We start from the raw sequence: 26639 nt of genomic DNA, 5'->3' as shown, positions 1-26639 counted from the left end.
CATAAAATTTTGAAACATTTTAAAGAATTTTTATCATACTTTTTGGTTGATCACTTGTTTTGATTTTGAAGTTATTTTATCTGTAAGACTACTCCAATTTTATACCTACAAAAAAAATCTATTTAGGTTATAGAAATATCTTTGCAGATCTTTTCATGATGCACTCTTCAATATAGTAAGGAATACAAGTGTATTTGTGATATTTTATTCTACTTTAACTTCCAAATATTTGTAGTAAGATACTTTGCACTTCAGAATACTATTAATTCTACATATTTCAAAGTTTTAACAGTGATGAAATATAAATGCAATATATAAATGTAAATATAAATATAAAATGTGTAAAATATATGCTGTAATGCTGGGTAAATTTTTAATGTATTTGTTTTCAAATAAGATTAAGTCATTACATACCAAAACAATTCCTGCAGAATAACCAGTAGCACACATCTTTCCAGGAAATGTTGCTCCCAAATAATCTGGATAATCTCTAAAGCTAAATAAATAAGTATTAAATGACAATTAATTTTGACAAACAATTCATATATGATGTTTCCTGCTAAGAATTTTCCTGTAGTTCATAAAATTCTAGTCTGAAGCAAACTGAAGTAAAATCTTTCTCTATGTCTTTGTTTCACATTTGTAAAATAGTGTTAATTAAATGAGATTAAGCACTTTGGGTTTCTAAAACATATCCAGTGAATCCAAATTCTTGATGACTTTACTGTTCTTGTGACATTTAGTTAAGGTTACCAAAGCCTTTACAGGCTTCCCTGTAAAGGGACAGTAAAGAATCTGCCTGCACTGCAGGAGACCAGGGTTTGGCCCCTTGGTCAGGAAGATTCTCTGGAAGCAAACAGCAGCCTACTCCAGTGTTCTTGTCTGGGAAATCCCCTGGACAGAGGAGCCTGGTGGGCTATAGTCCATGGGGTCACAAAGAGTTGGACACAACTTAGCAACTGAGGATGCACACATGCACCAAAGACTTTGATCAAACATTTCAATCAAAAGCATTTTGCCCAATAACAATGAAAAATAGCTTTAATGTATGGATTAAAAGTTTTCATTCAAATGTAGGTAAGCTCACCATTTTCTTACTATAATGACTATATTGTTCTACAACTTAAGTTAATTTTTTTCTGCTTTGAAAAAGATTCCATATAGCCTGCCATATAATAATAGCACTATTCTCAGAGATTTATGTAAATCATTCTATTTAATTCTCAAATCCACCCAGGAAATAGATATTATTTGTCCCCACTGAACAAATCATATATCAGATGGAAAGTACAAATAGCTTGCTCAGGGCATCAGAGTTAATAAGTACTGCTGAAGGATATGAACTTAAGACAGTTTGAATCCAGAGCTGTACTTTCAATTACTAAGATATGGATGCTCCAAACATATTCTGCCATCTTTAGAGCCCCAGCCAAAATAAACATTCCAGGATGTATGTAGAAAAGCTTAATACTCAATTCTCAATTTAAAAGGTCCCCTCAGTCTCACCTGCACTTTACTTCACAACTGCACTGTCCCTCCACGGCTCCCTTATTCTCATGTTGTACATCCCTACCCTCCAGCACTTGTATCCAAGTATTTGCCCTTAACACCCAAGTTTAGCTTTACATTCCAATATTGAATTATTGCTTAAATTCTTTCTTCATTCAAGACAGTTCTGCCAATAGATAAGACTTTCCCCTAAACTCTATCCATACTCCTGATGATCTGGATACAATAATAACTATTTTTACTTAATACTGCCCACCCAATCTTCACATCCAATCAGTTATCAAGATTTAACGTTTTACTTCTTCAACATTTCTTGATTCCCTCTCCTCCTACAGAGGTTTAGCTACACTTATAACTATGAATTCCATGGTCTTTGAAAAGAATTATTACTTACTCCTATATCTCTAAGTACACTGCTTCAATAACCTGTAATGCTGTCCACCTTCCTTTGAGTTTAAATATGCCTCAATCTGTCTTCACACTTCTAATTTGATTCATTACTTTGGATCTCTCTCGCACTCTTCCTCTCACTCTCATTACTTCCTCCTCCTTTAAACTATAAACAGATACACATAATGTACTAATATTAATCTTCTGCAATGACATCAACAAGATGGAAGACTTGGGACTTTTAACCCTCATCTCTCTCTCCAGAGACACCTTTGAGAAACACTCACAGATGAGAGTATTTTTGTGGCCTAAGAGTCCAAGGAAGGGTCCCACACCACACTTGAGCAAAAAAATCCAGGAACATTCACATTCTTAGGTAAAAACAGTTTCACTCTGCCCACGTCACCATTCCCCCAACTCAGCACAGCTCAGTGCCAAGACACGCCTTCAGCCATGATCTCTCCCACAAGGGAACGTGAGGGCACAATGAGTGCCCCCAGGCATGCAAGATGATGCCCAAGAGGCCCATTTTTAAATTAAATTCCACTGAGAAACAAATGGACAAAGAAAATACAATGTACATACACAGTGGAATATAATTCAGCCTCAGAAAATAAGGAAATCCTGCCATTTGCAACATGGATAAACCTGGAGGACATTATGCTAAGTGAAGTAAGCCAAACATGAAAAGTCAAGTACTGTAAGATCTTGCTTATATGTTGAATCTAAAAGGGTCAACTTACAAAAGCAAAGAGTTGAATGGCGGTTGCCAGGGGTTGGGAAATGGGGGAAATGGGAAGATGGTCAAAGGTATAAAGTTTCAGTTGCACAGGATGAATATGTCCTAGAGATCTAATGTACAGTCAGATGCCTAGAGTTAATAATACTGTATTGTATATGTGAAATTTGCTACAGTAGACTTAAATTTTCTCACCACACACCAAAAAATGGCAACTGTATAAGATGATGGATATTTTAATCAACTTGATTAAACTTTTATAATGTATACTTATATCAGAACATCACATTGTGGACATCCCTGGTGGTCAGTGGTTAAGAAGCCTCCTGCCAGTGCAAGGGACATGGTTCTGGGGAAGAGTCCACATGCCTCGGGGCAATTAAACCCATATGCAGCAACTACTGAGCCTGCATTCCAGAGCTCACAGGCCACAACTACTGAGCCCATGCACCACAACTACTGAAGCTCATATACTCTGAGGCCCATGCTCTGCAAGAGGAGAAGTCACTACAATGAGAAGCCTGCACACTGCAACTAGGGAGTAACCTCTGCTTGTCACAACCAGAGAAATCCCTCACACAGCAACAAAGACCCAGTACAGCCAAGATAAATAAATAATAAACAATTTTAAATGCTATTAAAAAACCACACTGTACCCCTTAAATATATAAAATTTTTACTTATCAATTATAACTCAATAAAGATGGAAAGGAATAACAATAATAAAAGCAAATATAGGGAAATTGAGGCAGAACACATCAACTGCCCTAGGTGACAGACAGGGCTGAACTTAAATGCAGGCATTTGGCCTCCAGAGGTTAAATTTGAATCACTATGCTATGTTATCTCAATGAACATTTGTTGAATAAAGGAAAGATTGTAAAAGGTTTAAAAAAATTAAGCTTACTATGTTTACTGTTCCTCCTTTAGGACCCAGATTATAAATTTCTGGAGTATGGAGACCACAGGAAATTACTGTTAATGATCATAATTTCAAGGTATTTATTCTAGTATTTTATATTACATTACTCAGTATATTACATTACTCAGGGGCTTCCCAAGTGGCATTAGTTATAAAGAACCCACCTGCCAATGCAGGAGATGTAAGAGACGTGGTTTCAATCCCTGGGTCAGGAAGATCCCCTGCAGGAGGAAATGGCAACCTGCTCCAGTATTTTTGCCTGAAGAATCCCATGGACAGAGGAGCCTGGCAGGCTACAGTCCATGGGGTCACAGAGAGTCAGACACAACTGAAGTGAGTTAACATGCAGCACGTTACTCATATGAAAAATACACTGGTGCTTTAAGATAGCATCAAGATATCAAGAAGGATCACTACTTAAGTTTAAGGATGCTGACTGTACCATAATTTCCATATTTCTAATGGGATAAATTCCCTGTCACCAGTCTCACTATTAATGCATCAAAGTTCAACATCTTAAAATTGGGAAAGGGGTATGTCAAGGCTGTATATTGTCACCCTGCTATTTAATTTATATGCAGAGTACATCATGTGAAATTTCAGGCTGGGAGAAACACAAGCTGAAATTGACATTTCTGGGAGAAACATCAATAGCCTCAGATATGCAGATGACACCACCCTTATGGCAGAAAGCAAAGAGGAACTAAAGAGCCTCTTGATGAAGGTGGAAGAGGAGTGAAAAAGCTGGCTTCAAACTCAACATTCAAAAAACTAAGATCATGGCATATGGTCCCATTACTTCATGGCATATAGATGGTGAAACGATGGAAACAGTGACAGACTTTATTATCTTGGGCTCCAAAATCACTGTGAATGGTGACTGCAGCCATGAAATTAAAAGATGCTTTCTCCTTGGAAGAAAAGCTATGACAAACCTACACAACATATTAAAAAGAAGAGACATTACTTTGCCTACAGACGTCTGTATAGTCCAAGTTATGGTTTTCCCAGTAGTCATGTATGGATGTGAGAGTTGGACTATAAAGAAACCTAAGCACCAAAGAACTGATGCTTTTGAAGTGTGGTGTTGGAGAAGACTCTTGTGAGTCCCTTGGACAGCAAGGAGATCCAACCAGTCCATCCTAAAGGAAATCAGTCCTGAATACTCACTGAAAAGACTGAAGCTGAAGCTGAAGCTCCAATACTTTGGCCACCTGATGCGAAGAGCAGACTCACAGGAAAAGACCCTGATGCTGGGAAAAATAGATGGCAAAAGGAGAAAGGAACAACAGAGAACGAGATGGTTGGATGGAATCACTGACTCAATAGACATGAGTTCGAGCAAACTTCAGGGAAGAGGGTGAAGGACAGGGTAGCCTGGCGTGCTGCAGTCCATGGGGTTGCAAAGAGTCAGACACTACTACTGAGCGATTCAGTAACAACACTCTTTGTCAGCAGTGTGATGTCTCTGCTTTTTAGCTTTCCTCCCAAGGAACAAGGATCTTTTAATTTCATGGCTTCAGTCCACATTGATCTTGGAGTACAAGAAAATAAAATCTGTCACTGCTTTTCTTAGCAACTTTCAAATAGACAACAGTATTGTTACTTTTATACAATTATACTTTGTATAATTATACTTTGTAAAAGTATACACAGTTATACTTTTCGATCACCTTCACCCATTTGTTTGTTTGTTTTTGATTACTCTTATAAGTCAGTCTCAGTGTTAGTCACTCAGTCGTGTCCGACTCTGCAACCCCATGGACTGTAGTCTGCCAGGCCCCTCAGTCCATGGGATTCTCCAGGAAAGAATACTGGAGTGGGTTGCCATTCCCTTCTCCAGGGGATCTTCCTGACCCAGGGATTGAACTCAGGTCTTCTGTATTACAGGCAGATTCTTTACTGTCTGAGCTACACATATAACTAAGAGTAAACAATATTTGTCTTTCTCATTCTGACTTATTTCACTTAGCAAAATGCCCATAAGACCTACACATTTGTCACAAATGTAAAGATTTTCTTCTTTTTATGGTCAGATAGTAATTCATTATGTATATAAACCTATTTTTTCTTTATCCATTCATCCATTACTGGACAAATAGGTTGATTCACTGTCTGTCTATATCTATATCAAATAAAGTAGGCTTTACTTCCAGAAGCATTGGTACATCATATAATTCTTACAATAGATGAAGAAAAACATTTGATAAAACTTAAAATTTATTCACAATTTTTAAAAAACTTTTAGTAAACATAATAAACATTTTATTTGACAAACAGCATCTACAAAACCTGTAATGCAAGTTTATACTTAATACTGACACACAGAAATCTTTCCCTTTGCAACAACAATGAAATAAAGATACTTGCTGTTACTTCTATTCATCATATTTTAGTGGTCCTAGCTAACATACTAAGAGAGCAATTTGCATAAGTGTTAGATGAGAAAAAATAAAACTACCATAACTTTCAGATGATATGATTGTACTTGCAGAAATTAGAATATCTCTACAGATAAGTCATTAAAATTTAAAAATGAATTATATAACATAAAAAGTGAAATCTAATGTGAACTGTGGGATCTATTTAGTAATGCATCAATATTGGTTCACCATCCTTAACAAATGTATGACACCAGTGCAAGATGTTAATAATGGGGGGAAACTGAGGTAAGAGTCGTGGGGGAAAGGGAGTATATGGGAACTTCCTGTACCTTTTTCTTGATTTTTCTGTAAAGCTAAAACTGATCTAAAATAAAATCCATTAATTTTAAAAATTAACACAAAATTTGCAATTCTCTATATACTGAATATCCTCAAAAGTTCAGTGAAAAGTAAGAAAATATAATTTGCAATTCTCTATATACTGAATATCCTCAAAAGTTCAGTGAAAAGTAAGAAAATATAGCTGAAGAAATTAAGACAGCAGATTAGGAAAACCTGAACTCACCTCCTCCCAAGGGCACACCGAAATTACTAGTATATCAGAGCAACTATAGGAATGACCTGAAATCCAGTATGAAAGAATTTCCAAAATTAACAATATAAAGAAGGGAGCCACAATGAGACAGGTGTGAAGGCAGAGACTTGGTCCAGTCAGGACTGACACATCCAAGCTCGAAATGTGTCTACAAACAAGAGGCATATCACAACCTTGAACCTCATTGAGGATCAAGAAGTCTGAGTCCCAGCCAAGCTTCCCAGCACAGCCACCTTGCACTGAAAAAGTGAACCATCCCCTTCAAAGTTGGACTTTGAAAACCAGCAGAGCTTACATTCAGGAGAGCTAGAGGGCTACAGGAAACACATACTCCACTCAGAATACACACAAAATCTCACATGCTCTGACTCCCAGCATAGAGGTAGTCATTTGAAAGGAACCTGGGTCAGGCTATATTTGCTGAACTTGAAGAGCATCCGAAAGAGGCAGGAGGTAGCTGAGATTAAGATTCTGGGGGTAGATCTTTTTGGAATCTCTTTCTACCGTGCTAACAATGACATTTTAGAATCCTCCCTTACCCTATTAATGAGGGGGCATGCAATACCCACCAGCAGGGCCTGCAGCAGCTGTGCATCACCAGAGAGCACAAGCAGTCACAAGGGGAGCAGGTCTTGCCCACCACTGGGCCTACAGTGGCCTCACAAGGCAGTGTTCTCAGCTAGCCAGGCTGGAAGCCAGCCTCAAAACCAGGATGCCCAGAGTAGTAAGTCATGACACAACAGAAGGGCACTAACAGCCCACACAGGGAACACATTGGATCACTTAGCTCTAATGGCCAGCAAGAAATATGCTGCTAGACCTCATAAGATGCCTCCCATATAAGGCCACAGAGAACCAGGCAAAACGACGAAAGAGAGGAGTATGTTCAAATAAGCAAACAAGATAAAACCTAAAAAACAACTAAACAAAACAGAGATAAGCAACCTACTACCCAAAATGAGCTCAAGGTAATAATCATAAACATGCTCACTAATGTGGAGAGAAGAATAGATGAATACAATGAGAGTTTCAATAGTTAGAAGATATTTTTAAAAACAATCAGAGCTAAACAATACAATAAATGAAGTAACAAGTACCCCAGAAGGAATCAATAATAGGTTAGATGGTACAGAGAATGAAATGGATCAGTGTTCTGTAAGGTAGAATAGTGGAAATTACCCAATTTAAAAAGATAACAGATTTTAATAATAAAACAAGAAGCTCTGGGGCAACATGAAGTGACATTCACAATCACATTGTAGGCACCCCAGAAAAAGAAGAAAAAATGAAACAGGCAGAGAAATTATATGAAGCAATAATAGCTTTAAAAATTCCCTAAAGAAGAAAACAGACATCCTAGGTCCAGGAATCACTGACAGAACCCAAGATGAACCCTAACATGTTCAAACCAACAAATGGTCTAATTAAAATGTGTAAAAGATAAAGAGGAACCCTTAAAACCCAAAGAGAAAAACAAATGATCAAGTACAAGGAAATTCCCATTAGACTATCAGCTGACTTTTTAGCAGAAACTCTGAAGTCCAGAATAGAGTAACATCATATATTCAAAAAAATAAAAGGAAAAAACTAAAACGAGGAATACTCTACCTGGCTAAGATATCATTCAGATTTGCAGGAGAGATAAACAGTTTTACAGAAGGGCAAAAGCTACCAGAGTTCAGCTCCACTGAAACAGAAAGAAGAAATGTTAAAGAGGCCTTCTCTAAGCTGATGAGGACACAACTACAAATAAGTAATATTACAAAAGGAACAAAAGAGAAGATTCTACACATGGACATCACCAAATGGTCAACACGAAATCAGATTGATTTATGTTCTTTGCAGCCAAAGATGGAGAAGCTCTATACAGTCAGCAAAAACAAGACGGGGAGCTGACTGTGGCTCAGATCATGAACACCATGTTGCCAAATTCAGACTGAAATTGAAGAAAGTAGGGAAAACCACTAGACCATTCAGGTATAACCTAAATCAAATCCCTTACGATTATACAGTGGAAGTAAGAAATAGATTCAAGGGACTGGATCCGATAGATTACCTGATGAACTATGAACAGAAGTTTGTGACACTATATAGGAGACAGGGGTCAAGACCATCCCTAAGAAAAATAAATGCAAAAAAGCAAAATGGTTGTGTGAGCACTCCTTAACAAATAGCTATGAAAAGAAGAGAAGCGAAAAGCAAAGGAGAAAAGGAAAGATATACTCATTTGAATGCAGAGTTCCAAAGAATAGCAAGGAGAGATAAGAAAGCCTTCCTCACGGATCGTGCAAAGAAATAGAGGAAAACAATAGAATGGGAAAGACTAGAGATCTCTTCAAGATAATTAGAGATACCAGGGGAACATTTCATGCAAAGCTGGGCACAATAAAGGACAGAAATGGTATGGACCTAACAGAAGCAGAAGATATTAAGAGGAGGTGGCAACAATACACAGAACTATACAAAAAATATCTTCACGACCCAGATAATCAGAGGGTATGATCACTCACCTACAGTAGGTCATCCTGGAATGGAAAGTCAAGGGGGCCTTAGGAAGCATCACTACAAAGCTAGTGGAGGTGATGGAATTCCAGTTGAGCTATTTCAAATCCTAAAAGATGATGCTGTGAAAGTGCTGCACTCAATATGCCAGCAAATTTGAAAAATGCAGCAGTGGCCACCGGACTGGAAAAGGTCAGTTTTCATTCCAATCCCAAAGAAAGGCAATGTCAAAGAATGCTCAAACGACCACACAATTGTACTCATCTCACATGCTAGTAAAGTAATGCTCAAAATTCTCCACGCCAGGCTTCAACAGTACGTGAACTGTGAACTTGCAGATGTTCAAGCTGGATTTAGAAAAGGAAGAGGAACCAGAGATCAAATTGCCAACATCTGTTGGATCATCAAAAAAGCAAGAGAATTCCAGAGAAACATCTATTCCTGCTTTAATGACTAGGCCAAAGCCTTTGACCATGTGGATCACAACAAATTGTGGAAAATTCTTAAAGAGATGGGAATACTAGACCACCTGACCTGCCTCTTGAGAAATCTGTATGCAGGTCAGGAAGCAACAGTTAGAACTGGACACGGAACAACAGACTGGTTCCAAATTGGGAAAGGAGTATGTCAAGGTTGTATATTGTCATCCTGCTTATTTAACTTACATCCAGAGTACATCATGGGAAATTCTGGGCTGGATGAAGCACAAGCTGGAATCAAGATTGCCAGGACAAATATCAATAACATCAGATATTCAGATGACACCAGCCTTATGGCAGAAAGTGAAGAAGAACTAAAGAGCCTCTTGATGAAAGTGAAAGAGGAGAGTGAAAAAGTTGGCTTAAAGCTCAACATTCAGAAAACTAAGATCATGGCCTCCGGTCCCATCACTTCATGGGAAATAGATGGGGAAACAGTGGGAATAGTGACAGACTTTATTTTGGGGGGCTCCAAAATCACTGCGGATGGTGACTGCAGCCATGAAAGTAAAAGATGCTTACTCCTTGGAAGAAAAGTTATGACCAACCTTTGTTACGCCAACAAAGGTCCATCTAGTCAAGTCTATGGTTTTTCAGTAGTCATGTATGGATGTGAGAGTTGGGCTATAAAGAAACCTGAGTGCTGAAGAATTGATGCTTTTAAACTGTGGTGTTGGAGAAGACTCTTGAGAGTCCCTTGGACGGCAAGGAGATCCAACCAGTCCATCCTAAAGGAAATCAGTCTGAATATTCATTGGAAGGACTGATGCTGAAGCTGAAACTCCAATACTTTGACCACCTGATGCGAAGAACTGACCCGTTTGAAAAGACCCTGATGCTGGGAAAGATTGAAAGCAGGAGGAGAAGGGGACGACAGAGGATGAGATGGTTGGATGGCATCACTGACTCAATGGACATGAGTTTGAGTAAACTCCGGGAGTTGGTGAGGGACAGGGAGGCCTGGCGTGCTGCAGTCCATGGGGTCACAAAGAGTTGGACACGACTGAGCGACTGGACTAAACTGAACTGAACTGACAGAGGAAAAGTCTCACTGGCAAAGGGAAGCAGATAGTAAACAAAGAGGTAGGAATTTTACAGGATAAAAGATGTAAAATTATCTATATCCACAATAAGTAGTTAAGATATACACAAAAATTATGCAAAATATGACATAAAAAACATTAGTAGCAATAAAATGTAAAACTGTTAGAATGTGTTGCATCTTAAGATATCATCAACTTAAATATATATGCCATCCCAAAACAGCAGAATATACTTTTTTTTCAAGCGCACATGGAACATTCTCCAGGACAGATCACATGACAGGCACAAAACAATTTTCAGTAAATTTAAAATTGAAATCATAGTAAGCAGTTTTCCCAACCACAACAGTATGAGATTAGAAGTTAATCAAAAGCAAAAAGCTGGATATAACAGAAACAATAGATTCCAAATAAGATGCTACTAAATAACCAATGGGTTGGAAGAAATTAAAGAAAAAAAATCAGAAAACACTTCGAAACAAATGAAAATAAAAATCAATGCTCCAAAATTTTAGGGTCACAGCAAATGCAGTTCTAAGAAGGAAGTTTATACAATCTATCTCAAGAAACAAGAAAAATATCAACCTAAAGTGACACTAAAGGAACTAGAAAAAGTTAGTAGAAGGCACGAAATAAAAAAGAACAGAGAAGAAATCAATGAAATAGAGATGAAGAAAAATAGGAAAGATAACTAAAAGTGATATTTTAGTTGAAACTAAGAGTGAGTTCTTTTAAAAGATAAACAAAATTGGTAAACTTTTAGCCAGATTCATCAAGGTAAAAAGAGAGAGACCTAACCAATAAAATCAGAAATAGACACCACAGAAATACAAAGGATAAGACAGTACTGTGAACAAACTATATGCCAATAAAATGACAACCTGGCAGAAATGGACATAACTCCTGGGAAAGTGCAATCTCCCAAGACTGAACCAGGAAGAAATAAAAAATATGAAGAGATCAATTACCAGTACTGAAATTGAATCAGTAATTTAAAAACTCACAACTAACGAAAGTCCAGGACCAGAAGGATTCACAGGTTAATCCTACCAAACATTTAGAGAAGAGTGAATACCTATCCTTCTGGAACTATTCCAAAAAATTGCAGAGGAAGGAACGAATACTTCCAAACTCATTCTATGAGGCCATCATCACCCTGATACCAAAATCAGACAAATGTATCAGAAAAAAGGAAATTACAGGCCATTACTGATGAAAGCAGATGCAGAAATATTCAACAAAATGTTAGTAAACCAAATTTAACAATACATTAAAAGAATCAAACACCATGGTAAAGTGGGATTATCCCAGGACACAAGGATGGTTCAATATCCATGAATCAATCAATGTCATTGAGTTCAGTTCAGTCACTCAGTTGTGTCCAACTCTTTGCGACCCCATGGACTGCAGCACGCCAGGCCTCCCTGTCCCTCACCAACTCCCGGAGTTTACTCAAACTCATGTCCATTGAGTCAGTGATGCCATCCAACCATCTCATCCTCTGTCGTCCCCTTCTCCTCCTGCTTTCAATCTTTCCCAGCATCAGGGTCTTTTCAAACGGGTCAGTTCTTCGCATCAGGTGGTCAAAGTATTGGAGTTTCAGCTTCAGCATCAGTCCTTCCAATGAATATTCAGACTGATTTCCTTTAGGATGGACTGGTTGGATCTCCTTGCCGTCCAAGGGACTCTCAAGAGTCTTCTCCAACACCACAGTTTAAAAGCATCAATTCTTCAGCACTCAGGTTTCTTTATAGCCCAACTCTCACATCCATACATGACTACTGAAAAACCATAGACTTGACTAGATGGACCTTTGTTGGCGTAACAAAGGTTGGTCATAACTTTTCTTCCAAGGAGTAAGCATCTTTTACTTTCATGGCTGCAGTCACCATCCGCAGTGATTTTGGAGCCCCCCAAAATAAAGTCTGTCACTATTCCCACTGTTTCCCCATCTATTTCCCATGAAGTGATGGGACCGGAGGCCATGATCTTAGTTTTCTGAATGTTGAGCTTTAAGCCAACTTTTTCACTCTCCTCTTTCACTTTCATCAAGAGGCTCTTTAGTTCTTCTTCACTTTCTGCCATAAGGCTGGTGTCATCTGAATATCTGATGTTATTGATATTTGTCCTGGCAATCTTGATTCCAGCTTGTGCTTCATCCAGCCCAGAATTTCCCATGATGTACTCTGGATGTAAGTTAAATAAGCAGGATGACAATATACAACCTTGACATACTCCTTTCCCAATTTGGAACCAGTCTGTTGTTCCGTGTCCAGTTCTAACTGTTGCTTCCTGACCTGCATACAGATTTCTCAAGAGGCAGGTCAGGTGGTCTAGTATTCCCATCTCTTTAAGAATTTTCCACAATTTGTTGTGATCCACATGGTCAAAGGCTTTGGCCTAGTCATTAAAGCAGGAATAGATGTTTCTCTGGAATTCTCTTGCTTTTTTGATGATCCAACAGATGTTGGCAATTTGATCTCTGGTTCCTCTTCCTTTTCTAAATCCAGCTTGAACATCTGCAAGTTCACAGTTCACGTACTGTTGAAGCCTGGCGTGGAGAATTTTGAGCATTACTTTACTAGCATGTGAGATGAGTACAATTGTGTGGTCGTTTGAGCATTCTTTGACATTGCCTTTCTTTGGGATTGGAATGAAAACTGACCTTTTCCAGTCCGGTGGCCACTGCTGCATTTTTCAAATCAATGTCATATATATTGACAAATTGAAGAATAAAAATATAGTCATTTGAACCAACACAGAAAAAGCTTTTGACAACATTTACCATGCATTTATGGCAAAAAATTCTCAACAAAATGGGTATATATGAACATTTTGTTCATTTGCTAAGGTACATTTTAGTTAATTATTTTGTGGCCCCATGGCCTGTAGCCCACAAGGCTCCTCTGGGGATGGGATATCCCAGACAAGAATACTGGAGTGGGTTGCTATTTCCTTCTCCAGGGGATCTTCCCAGGGATGGATGGAACCCATGTCCAGGGATGGAACCCATGTCCCTGCATTGGCAGGCAGATTCTTTACCACTGAGCCACCAGGGAAGCCCTATAAAAGAATATACTGAACATAATAAAGGTCATATAAGACAAACCCGCAGCACCTAAAATCATACCTAGGAATGAAAAACTGGCAGCATTTCCTCTAAGACTAGGAACACATCAAGGATGCCCACTGTCACCACTATATTCAACATAGTATTGGCATCCTAGCCATAGCATTCAAACTGGAAAAAGAAGTAAAAGGAATCCCAACTGGAAAGGATGAAGTAAAACTGTCACTGTTTGCAGATGACATGATACTATGTATAGGAAATCCTAAAGATGCCACAAAAAACTGTTAGAACTCATCAATGAATTTTGTAAAGTTGCAGGATATAAAATTAATATAATTAGTTGTGCTTCTATGGACTAATAAATCTTACCAGAAAGAGAAGAGAAGACAGTTTTGGGCTTCCTGATGACTCAGTGGTAAAGAATCTGACTGCCGATGTAGTAGGCACAGGCTCGATCCCTAGTCCGGGAATCCCACATGCCATAGAGCAACCAAGCCCATGTGCCATAACTAGTAAGCCTGTGCTCAAGAGCCCAGAGCTGCGAATACTGAAGCTAGTGTGCCCTAGCGGCCATGGCAGCACAATGCAAAGCCTGTGCACCACAACTAGAGAGGAGCCCCTGCTCGCCACAATTAGCGAAAAGCACACACAGCAATGAAGGCCCAGCACAGCCAAAAATAAATAAGTAAAATCATTTTTTAAAAGAGCAATCATTTTTTTAAAAAACTGCTTAAACTTCTTTATAAAAACACAATCTTATTTACAATCACATCAAAAAAAATTAAAAGACTCAGGAATAAATCTAACCAACATATAAAAGACCTATACTCAGAAAACTAGTAAAACACTGATGAAAGAAACTAAAGAGAACACAAACAGAGGGAAAGACATATGTGTTCATGTATTAGGAGAACTATTGTGTTAAAATCTCATACAGTCTATAGATCCAATGTAATCCTTCATCAAAATAGCAACAGCATTTTTCACCAAATTTGAACAAAGAATACTATAATTTAATGGATTCTCAAAAGACCCCAAATAGGCTAGGCAATTCTGAGGAAAAGAACAAAGCTGGAAATACTTCATTCTTTGATATCAAACTATACTACAAAGCTGTATTAATTAAAACAGTGCTGTACTAGCACAAAAAACAGACACATAGATCCATGGAACAGAACAGATAACCCAGAAATAAATCCGAGTTTATCTGGTTGATAATCTATGATAAAGGAAGCATGAACACACAAGGGGTAAAAGAGAGCCTCTTCAATAAATGGTGGTGGGGAAACTGGACAGCCACATTCTTGAAACTGGACCATTCTCCGTAACATATTCAAAAAATCTCAAAGGGGATTAAGGAATTAAATTTAAGTCCTAAAACCTTAAAATCCTAGAAGAAAAGATAGGAAGCATAATCTTTGATATCAGTCTTGGCAGTATTTTTTATAATCTGTCTTCCCAGGCAAGGGAAATAAAAGCAAAAAATAAACAAATGGGACTACATGAAACCAAACTGTTCTGCACAGTGAAGGAAGATACCAACTAAATGAAAAAGCAACCTAATGGGTGGAAGAAGATATTTTCAAATGATATATTTGATAATAGATTAATATCCAAAATATATAAAGAACTCATACAACTCAACACTAAAAAATCAAATAAGGCATGCATGCTCAGTCATGTCTGACTCGTTGAGACCCCATGGACTGTAGCTCGCCAGGCTCCTCCGTCCATGGAATTTCCCAAGCAAGAGTACTGGAGTGGGTTGCCATTTCCTCTTCCAGGGGATCATCGCACCCCGGGATCAAACCCGTGTCTCTTGTGTCTGATTTTAAAATGAACAGAAGATCTGAAAAGACATTTTTCCAAAGACATAAAGATAGCCAAGAAATACATGAAAAGATGCTCAGTATCACTAATTATCAAGGAAGTGCAAATCAAAAGCACAATGAGATGTCATTTCATACTTGTGAGAATGACTAGTATCAAAAAGTCTACAAATAACACATTGATATATAGATTTACTTTTATCTCTAAACATGTTAAGAGGTTGTTTGCGGGACTTGACAAATTACTTTGAAATTTGTTTGCTAAAAGTAATAACTAAATTCATGGCAAAATTGGCTATTTAACTGGAAGAAAATAAAATTTTACACTTATCTTTTGTTATACAAATATTAGACTAAAATGCATCAAAAACTCATTTATAAAACATAATAATATTTATTCTTTAACAATAATTTGCAGACTAAAATTTAGGGCTGGAGGAGATCTTCATCAAATAGGAAATCCAGAAGTAAAAATAAGATTAACAAACTTGGCCCTAAAAACATTAAAGATTTTATGGAGCAAAAAACAAATTTAAATATCTATAGAAAAATTACAAACACGGAAAAAGTATTTTTGATATATATAAACAATGGATTAATATCTAAACATTCAATAAACCCTTACAAATTACAATGAAGTAGTTAAATAACACGAAAAGGCAATTTCAGGAGGACAGATCCAAATGATTAACAAACATGAAAAGATGCTCAAATCTACTAGTCTTTGGAGAAAGGAAATTAAAAAACATTTCAATTTTATATCCATCAGACTGTCAAAAAAATGAAAAGAAAAATAACCCATCCTTGACAGACATGGGAGAAAGATTAATCTTACATATGCAAAAAGAAATATCACCATGCCATATTCAAAATATATACATGCAGATTTATTGAAAGACGTGATGATCATAATTGCTAGTAAATTTTATATGTATACAATGATAAAGTATATACTTACAATTGATTTTTAGAAAAATAACATTTAAAATAATGTAGAAAATTCATCAGGATAAAATATTCTAACATACTCTACCAAGCCTTTGATCAAAACTCATTATAATAATATAAACTTCCCAAGACAAATCCCTTCTTTGTATGTAGTGATTAAGATTATGGACTCTGGAGTTCCTAAGTGTAGGTCCAAAACCTAGACATACCACCAGAATCAAAATCCTGAGTTGGTTTAGTCTCTTGAAATGTCAATCTCCTCATCAGTAAATGTTGATAAGGATAGAAATAAATTTTAGTAATCTTCTTTTATTGTCTGATAACCAGAAAGAGAGCATGAGGGCTGAATGAGTGCATAAAAAATACCCAAAGTGTGAACAGTCAAAAATGAACAATTCCCTAAATTAAGCTAGAACAATATCACAAATCTTTGATTTCTAAGAAAACGGAAACATTATTCTTACATGAATAGATATGCAATATCATGAGGCCTCAGGGTAAGATAGGACTTTTTCCATTCTAAAAATCTATGCAGTAATTCATCTGCCTCACCAACTGTAGAGATCTTATTTTTATCGGACCACAATTCCAAAGATGACAGCACAATAGAAACTTTAAATTGGGCAAACATCTAAAAAGAGAAAGATAAATACATGAAAAATTAGTTTTTATGTATTAAATTAACTACATTTATAACTAAATTAATTCAATGTTTGATATATTCACACTCAATTTATATGGACAACTTAATTCTTCAGAAGCGCCACATCAAGTTAATGTGAATTACAATTTCAAAATTAGTATGAATTTTCCTAACTAGTATGAAGTGGAAAATACTTACCAAATTTACAAGGCCAATAATTTCGATGACTTTATTTGTTACTATCATGCTATCAGAGCCCAGGTAATCAAACTGAAAAACAGAATTAATTTAAAATTTAAATATAATTTATTATATAATATGTTTGAGATTTACTCTCATCTACTCTCTCAGGTTGAAGCTCCTTTGGGGTTAGAACACTTCGAAATAAGACAGCAACAAAAAATGAATATAAATTGAATCACTCACATACTGTAGGATATAAAATCGTATAGGCCACTCTGGGTGATAGTTTGGCAACTTCTTTCAAAGCAAGTAATGGACCAAGCAATTGTACTCATGGGCATTTATCCTAAAGAAATAAAATTTGATGCTCACAAAAACCCATGCTGTGTGGAAACAACTCATATGTCCTTCAATGGTCAACGGGTTGCTGGTACATTCATAACATGCTACTCAGTAAAAATGCTACTTAGTTATAAAAAAAAAAAAAGATGTTACTGAACTGTTGATATATGGAACATCTTGGGTAAACCTAAAAAAAATTATGCTAAGTATAAACAAATCTCAAAGGATACATACTCCATGATAACATTTATGCGATATTCCTGAAATCACAGAGGGAGAAGTTGATTAGTGACTACCAAAGGTCAAGAAGTAGGGAAGCAGGGAGAGATGGGAATGACTCCAGAGGGATAACATAAGAAAGCCATCTGATGATAGTGCCCTTGAGTGTCTCTATCCCAAGCAGTGGTAGTTATGAAAGGCTACATACGTGAAACTACCACACAAAACCACACATACACACACACACACACAAATGAGTGTATATGGTATAACTGCTGAAGTCTGAATAAGCTCTGAAGAATGCACACTATCCCTTGGATATTCCACAGGACCCTCAAGATAAACATATTCAAAACTACACTGACTATCCTCCCTCAAAAATATGCTCCCACTCAGATTTCCACTTCTTTGTTATCTATGCTTCTATTATCATTTAGGACCTCCCACATTTATTATACTACATGTTCTATGACAGCAAAACTTTTTCTGTTTTTTTTCGCTACTCTATTCCCAATAAATAAAACAGTAACTGGAGATGTAGATGATGCTTAATAAAGTTATCAAAAAAATGAATAAATCAAATCAATTTACAAGTTCTTCTAACTGACCCTCAGTAACTTTTAAAATTGGCCGTTCCCATCTATAGATTTATAAAAGTTTATCTTTGATTACTGGAATAGTCTCTTAAATGCTTTATTTTTCTTCAATCTTTTCACCAGCATTCCTGCCCCTACACTGTTACAAACATGATTTTAAAATGAAAATATAAACATGTCATTACTCTGATTAAAATCGTTCATTGACTGTCTATTACCTTTAGGATAAAATCCAAGTATCATGTCAGTTCTTCATTTCTTTCCCTTTCCCCTCTTCAGCCTTGTGTATTAATCATCCTAAACTTCTTTCAGTTATCAGAACAGAACAGTCTTATGTGCCCTTGCAAAGAAAGGTTTTGCAATAGGTCTTCCTCGGCCCTATCCTCCTCCCACTGCCAAACTAGCCAAATCAGAACACAACCTCCAACAATCTCCTTTATCAGAATTTTTTTTCCAGGTTTTTCACTTTTACAGGTTAGTAAAAAGTGAAAGTGTTAGTCGCTCAGTCATGTCCGACTCTTTGTGACCCCAGGGACTGTAGCCCACCAGACTCCTCTGTCCATGGGATTCTCCAGGCAAGAATCCTGGAGTGGGCTGCCATTCTTCCCCAGGGGATCTTTCAAGCCCAGGATCTAGCCCAGGTCTCCTGCACCTCTTGCACTGCAGGCAGATGCTTTACCATAAGAGCCACCAGGTTCTCACGCTCCAATTCCCCTGCCCTAATCATCCAAAGGCAAGGTACAAAATACCTTTAAACAACCTCGATTCTCCAGAACCCACTGCAATTTTCCAAACTAGCCGATCCTAAACCTGTTTACCTTGCCTTGCTATTTCTTCCTATAGGAACCATAATAAAGGTTCCTGCCATGTTTTCCTATGGCTCCTTCTGTCTCCTGACCTACTCTTGGTGATTTCCCAGGTGGCATGATGTGGTACACCCTCTCTTCCTGGGAACTGTGAAACAAAGTGTCTTTCCAAGAGCAATCATCTCCCCATCTGTTAGCAACAGTGTGCCTAAATAATAATAAAATTAAACATTTTAAAACACCTAAAAAAATAAAACACCTACTTACATGCTCTTATAGTATCCCAGGTTACGGTTCTGTCTCTATATCTTTCTCTAGTAATGCACTGGTTTTTTTATTTTTAAAATTATGAAAGTATGATAACACATTTATAGGAGATTTGGGAAATACAGAACAAGGTTACATATAGTTCCACTATATATTACAATTATTTTTTAAGTAGGTAAATTAAGATTCTTAGTTGGAGTTTCAATAACAGATTCTCAAAAATTAGTGGAATGAATATACAGAGAAGTAAAAAGGATATAGTAAACCTGAAGAGCACTATGAGCCAATTCAATATAATTAAGATTTATACAGTTTTCACACAATGGTAGGACAAAAATTCTACTCAAGTTCCCATAGATGATAAACTAGAAGACACTGGAATATATCCAGGGACATAAGTGAAGTGGAATTCACTCAGTCATGTCCGACTCTTTGCGACCCCATGGACTATACAGTCCACGGAATTCTCCAGGCCAGAATACTGGAATGGGTAGCCTTTCACTTCTCCAGGGTCCAAGGGCATCAAACAAGGTGTAAAAATTTCAAGGTGTAAAGGTACTGAGATCATACAGAGTCTGTTCTCTTATCACTGCGGAATTATATTAGAAATAAATATCAAAAGATATTTGAAAATAACCCACATATTTTCAAGTACCATGTGGCATTTACCAATAGAGTTCTTTGACGTAGCCACTGAAAACCTCAATAAAGTTAGAAGACTGAAAAAAACAGAGGGTGACTGCAGAGAAGAAAGAATTTTGGTGAGAAATTAATACCAAAATGAGAAATTAATACTCAAGATACTTTTAAAAATCCCATGTATGTGGTAATTAAAAGTCCACTTTTCAATGATGGATATATCTAAGAAGCCCTAAAGAAGGAAAATCAGAAAATACCTGCAATAGAATAAAAATGAAGAGAATGTACCAGAACTTGTTGCATGTAGCTGAAGCTTCTCATTGCAATTAAATACAAAGTGGAGCCTTGAATAATGTGTGAAAACAAATAACGGACACTAGCATAAAATTTTGTTAAATGTGAATAAAATCTGTACTTCAGTTAATAATACTGTATCACATGTTAGTTTCCTGGATTTTTTTTAACTACATAATATCTCTTTAAATTCTCAGAACTGGATTAGAAGTTTCAAACCTGATTCAAATTTCCTTTAAAAAATCACTAAGATAATAAATTTTCTGGAATTTTAGCAGTAATACTAGATGCCAAAATACATGGAACTATATCAAAGTTTTGAGTGAACATAAATTAGAAATCTAGCATTTTATTCAAGCTGAGTCAAACAAGTGGAATCAAAATGTCATAAATATTTTAGACAGGCAAAATTCATAAATATTCTAAAATATATATTATACATACTATTTATACACACAAACACACACACACTAGGCTTGAGAAAGAAAAACAACATCAAAAAAGAGACAGAGAAATCAGAACACACAAATTAAATGAAATGAGAAGACCGAATATGAAATAGAAAAAGTGAAACAAATGATAAAAGTAAAAGGTCATCTTATAATCCAATTGTTTTTAGACATGGCTGCTCATTAGAAACACATCTGGAGCTTTGGAAAACAAAAGCGATACCTTGGCAATTACATTTTTTTTTAATTCCAAGAAAATTCTGATATACATTTGATTTTTAGAAAGTGAGTATAGGATTTTCTATTAAACAGTAGATTTAGTTTAGATATAGGATCTATTATTTTCTGTTGACCAATCATGAATCAATCACATTAAAACAAATAATTGTTATATAATCAAAATAGTAAAATATGTTTATCAGTTTTCACAATCAATAGCCAAACAAAAAATAAAAGATGATTGTAATTTCAAGTCATAATTGAAACTTGATGAACCTAACAATATAAATTAATTATGTACTAATTGGGGGAATAAGTAGAGTGATATGGTAAGTGGAAGAGCATACATGCACATGTTTTCATCCACCCAGCGAGTCTATGTCATTTGGTTCAGTTCAGTTCAGTTCAGTCGCTCAGGTGTGTCTGACTCCCAGCAACTCCATGAACCGCAGCACACCAGGCTTCGGTGTCCATCGCCAACTCCTGGAGTCTGCCCAAACCCATGTCCATTGAGTCAGTGATGCCATCCAACCATCTCATCCTCTGTTGTCCCCATCTCCTCCTGACCTCAGTCCTTCCAGCATCAGGGTCTTTTCAAACCAGTTAGCTCTTTGCATCAGGTGGCCAAAGTATTAGAGTTTCAGCTTCAAAATCAGTCCTACCAATGAACACCCAGGACTGATCTCCTTTAGGATGGACTGCTTGGATCTCCTTGCACTCCAAGGGACTCTCAAGAGTCCTCTCCAACACCACAGTTCAAAAGCATCAATTCTTCAGTGCTCAGCTTTCTTTATAGTCCAACTCTCACATCCATACATGACCACTGGAAAAACCATAGCCTTGACTAGATGGACCTTTGTTGACAAAGTAATGTCTCTGCTTTTTAATATGCTGTCTAGGTTGGTCATAACTTTCCTTCCAAGGAGTAAGTGTCTTTTAATTTCATGGCTGCAATCACCATCTGCAGTGATTCTGGAGCCAAGAAAAATATAGTCAGCCACTATTTCCACTGCTTCCCGATCTATTTGCCATGAAATGATGGAACTGAGGACCATGATCTTAGTTTTCTGAATGTTGAGCTTTAAGCCAACTTTTTCACTCTCCTCTTTCACTTTCATCAAGAGGCTCTTTAGTTCTTCTTCACTTTCTGCCATAAGCATGGTGTCATCTGCATATCTGAGGTTATTGATATTTCTCCCAGCAATCTTGATTCCAGCTTGTGCTTCTTCCAGCCCAGCATTTCTCATGATGTACTCTGCATCTAAGTTAAATAAGCAGGGTGACAATATACAGCCTTGACGTACCCCTTTTCCTATTTGGAACCAGTCTGTTCATGTCCAGTTCTAACTGATGCTTCCTGACCTGCACACAAGTTTCTCAAGAGGCAGGTCAGGTGGTCTGGTATTCCCATCTCCTTCAGAATTTTCCAGTTTATTGTGATCCACACAGTCAAAGGCTTTGGCGTAGTCAATAAAGCAGAAATAGATGTTTTTCTGGAACTCTCTTGTTTTCTCAGTGATCCAGCAGATGTTGACAATTTGATCTCTTGTTCCTCTGTCTTTTCTAAAACCAGCTTGAACTTCTGGAAGTTCACAGTTCATGTATTGCTGAAGCCAGGCTTGGAGAATTTTGAGCATTACTTTACTAGCATGTGAGATGAGTGCAACTGTGCAGTCGTTTGAGCTTTTGGCATTGCCTTTCTTTGGGATTGGAATGAAAACTGACCTTTTCCAGTCCTGTGGCCACTGCTGCGTTTTCCAAATTTGCTGGCATATTGAGTGTGCACTTTCACAGCATCATCTCTTAGGATCTGAAATAGCTCAACTGGAATTCCATCACCTGTACTAGCTTTGTTTGTAGTGATGCTTCCTAAGGACCACTTGACTTCACATTCCAGGATGTCTGGCTCTAGGTGAGTGATCATACCATCATGATTATCTGGGTCATGAAGACCCTTTTTTTATGGTTCTTCTGTGTACTGTTGCCACCTCCTCTTAATATCTTCTGTTTCTGTTAGGTCCCTATCATTTTTGTCCTTTATTGAGCCCATATTTGCATGAAATGTTCCCTTGTTATCTCCAATTATATTGAAGAGATCTCTAGTCTTTCCCATTCTATTGTTTTCCTCTATTTCTTTGCACTGATCCCTGAGGAAGGCTTTCTTATCTCTCCTTGCTATTCTTTGGAACTCTGCATTCAAATGGGAATATCTTTCCTTTTCTCCTTTGCTTTTCATTTCTCTTCTTTTCACAGCTATTTGTAAGGCCTCCTCAGACATCCATTTTGCTTTTTCGCATTTCTTTTTCTTGGGGGTGGTCTTGATTCCTGTCTCCTGTACAATGTCATGAACCTCTGTCCATAGTTCATCAGGCACTCTATCAGAGCTAGTTCCTTAAATCTATTTCTCACTTTCACTGTATAGTCATAAGGGATTTGATTTAGGTCATACCTGAATGGTGTAGTTGTTTTCCTCACTTTCTTCAGTTTCAGTCTGAATTTGCCAATAGGAGGTTCATGATCTGAGCCACAGTCAGATCCTGGTCTTGTTTTTGCTGACTGTACAGAGTTCTCCATCTTTGGCTGCAAAGAATATAATCAATCTGATTTTGGTGTTGACCATCTGGTGATGTCCATGTGTAGAGTCATCTCTTGTGTTGTTGGAAGAGGGTGTTTGCTATGACCAATGCATTCTCTAGGCAGAACTCTATTAGCCTTTGGCCTGCTTCATTCTGTACTCCAAGGCCAAATTTGCCTGTTACTCCAGGTGTTTCTTGACTTCCTACTTTTACATCCAGTCCCCTATAATGAAAAGGACATCTTTTTTGGGTGTTAGTTCTAAAAGGTCTTGTAGGTCTTCATAGAACTGTTCAACTTCAGCTTCTTCAGCATTACTGGTTGGGGCATAGGTTTGGATTACCATGATATTGAATGGTTTGCCTTGGAAACAAACAGAGATCATTCTGTCATTTTTGAGATTGCATCCAAGTACTGCATTTCAGACTCTTTTGTTGACCATGATGGCTACTCCATTTCTTTTAAGGGATTCCTGCCCACAGTAGTAGTATAATGGTCATTTGAGTTAAATTCACCCATTCCAGTCCATCTTAGTTTGCTGATTTCTAGAATGTCGATGTTCACTCTTGCCATCTCCTGTTTGACCACTTCCAATTTACCTTGATTCATGGACCTAACATTCCAGGTTCCTATGCAATATTGCTCTTTACAGCATCATTTGGTTCACATTTACATTTAAGGTAAATTATCAGTATGTATGATCTATTACTGTTTTCTTAATTATTTTGGGTTTATTTCATGTAGGTCTTCTCCTTCTCTTGTGTTTCCTGTCTAGAGAAGTTCCTTTAGCATTTGTTGTAACGTTGGTTTGACGGTGCAGAATTCTTTTAAATCTTGCTTGTCTGGAAAGCTTTTGATTTCTCCATCAAATCTGAAAAATAGTCTTGCTGGGTAGAGTATTCTTGGTTGTAGGTTTTTTCCTTTTATCACTTCAAATATATTGTGCCATTCATTCTGGCTCATAGAGAAAGCCAGATTTCTGTTGAGAAATCAGCTGATAACTTTATGGGAGTTCCCTTGTATGTTATTTGTCCTTTTTTCCTTGTTGCTTTTAATACTTTATCTTTGTCTTTAATTTTTGTCATTTTGATTACTATGTGTCTCAGTGTGTTCTTCCTTGGGTTTATCTTGCCTGGGACTCTTTGTGCTTCCTGAACTTGGTTGACTATACCCTTTCCCATGTTAGGGAAATTTTCAGCTATTATTCTTCAAATATTTTCTCAGTTCCTTTCTCTCTTCTCCTTCCAGAACGCCTGTGATGTGACTGCTCATGGGTTTAATGTTGTCCCAGGCGTCTCATAGATAGGCTGTCTTCATTTTTTTCATTATTTTTTCTGTATTCTTTTCTGCAGCAGTGATTTCCACCATTCTGTTCTCCAGGTCACTTATCCGCTCCTCTGCCTCAGTTATTCTGCTATTGATTCTTCATCTCTAGTGTACTGTTATCTCTGTTCATTTTTTCTTTAGTTCTTCTAGGCCTTTGGTAAACATTTTTTGCATCTTCATTCTTTTTCCAAGATCCTGGATCATCTTCACTATCACCATTCTGAATTCTTTTTCTGGAAGGTTGCCTATCTCCACTTCATTTAGTTGTTTTTCTGGAGTTTTTTCTTGTCCCTTCATCTGAGACATAACGTTCTACTTTTTCATTCTGAGTAACTTCTGTAATGTGGCTTTTGTTCTAGCCATTGTAGGAGTGTGGTTCTTCTTGCTTCTTCTGTCTGCCTTCTGGTAGATGAGGCTAAGAAGCTTATGTAAGCTTCCTAATGGGAGGGACTGGCAGTGAGAGAAACTGGGTCTTGTTCTGGTGGGCAGGGCCATGCTCATTAAAACTTTAATACAATTATTTGCTGATGGGTGGAGTTGTGCTCCCTCTCTGTTAGTTGTCTGACTTGTGGCAACCCAGCCCTGGGGTCTATGAACTCCGTGTGGGGTTAATGGCAACCTCCAAAAGGACTTACGCCAAGAGGCATTTTCCAGGACTGCTGCTGCTAGTGCCCTATCCCTGCGGAAGCCACTGCTGAGCCATTCCTCCACAGGAGACCCTCCAACACTAGCAGGTAGGTCTGGTTCAGTTTCCTGTGAGGTCACTGCTCCTTTCCCTTGGGTCTTGGTATATGGAAAATTTTGTTTATGCCTTCCAAGAGTGGAATCTCTGTTTCCCTCAGTCCTGTAGAAATCCTATAATCAAGTCCTGCTGCCTTCAAAGTCAGGTTCTGTGGGGATTCCCAGTCCCTTTGCCAGATCTCCTAGCTGGGAAACCTGATGTGAGGCTCAGAATCATCACAACAGTGAAGAGGGAGAACTTCTTTGATATTATTGTTCTTCAGATTGTGGGTGGCCTAGCTGGAAGGTATAGGACTTTATTTTATCATGATTGCACCCCTCCTACTATCTCATTGTGGCTTCTTGTCTTCAGACATGGGGTATCTTTTTTTTGGACATGGGGTTCCAGCATCATCCTGTCAATGGCTGTTCAACAGCTCATTACAATTTTGGTGCTCTTTCAGGAAGAGATGAGTGCGTGTTCTTTTACTCTGCCATTTTGAACTGGAAACTTTGCACTGTGTTTTATTGTACCTCAATCTGGCACTGAATTCACTAGGCTACAATTATGGATTGAAAATTTGTGAAGAGACTGAAGATATCACTATTCTTCTTTACATGCCCAATATCTGGTAACATAGATGTCATATTTGGCTCGATATTTGTCTTATTAAAGAATATATAAATATTTGTAAAAACATAGAAAATATATGCTTAATCAGCATTTTATGACTGGCAAATCTGGCAATTTGGACAAGAAACTTTTAAAACAACATAATCCTGAAACAAGAATTCATGCTTTTGAACTGTGGTGTTGGAGAAGACTCTTGAGAGTCCCTTGGACTGTGAGGAGATCCAACCAGTCCATCCCAAAGGAGATCAGTCCTGGGTGTTCATTGGAAGGACTGATGTTGAAGCTGAAACTTCAGTATTTTGGTCACCTGACACAAAG

General features: G+C 37.4%; 1 protein-coding gene across 1 annotated transcript in view; it reads right to left on the bottom strand.

Moving 5' to 3' along the window:
- ADAM32 (ADAM metallopeptidase domain 32) overlaps positions 1-26639 on the bottom strand; it is a 160507-nt gene that overhangs the window by 96086 nt on the left and 37782 nt on the right. Inside the window, exons 9-11 of the mRNA XM_043454325.1 lie at positions 17252-17323; positions 16875-17041; positions 415-496 (exon numbers count right to left, since the gene is read on the bottom strand). Of these exons, the coding sequence (XP_043310260.1) occupies positions 415-496; positions 16875-17041; positions 17252-17323 (321 nt within the window). The remainder of the gene's footprint in view (positions 1-414; positions 497-16874; positions 17042-17251; positions 17324-26639) is intronic.

This window comes from Cervus canadensis, chromosome 31 (assembly GCF_019320065.1).
Source record: "Cervus canadensis isolate Bull #8, Minnesota chromosome 31, ASM1932006v1, whole genome shotgun sequence".
In the NCBI taxonomy this organism is placed as follows: Eukaryota; Metazoa; Chordata; class Mammalia; order Artiodactyla; family Cervidae; genus Cervus; species Cervus canadensis.
Note: the sequence above shows the minus strand (reverse complement) of the source record. Positions and strands in the feature narration are given on the sequence as shown.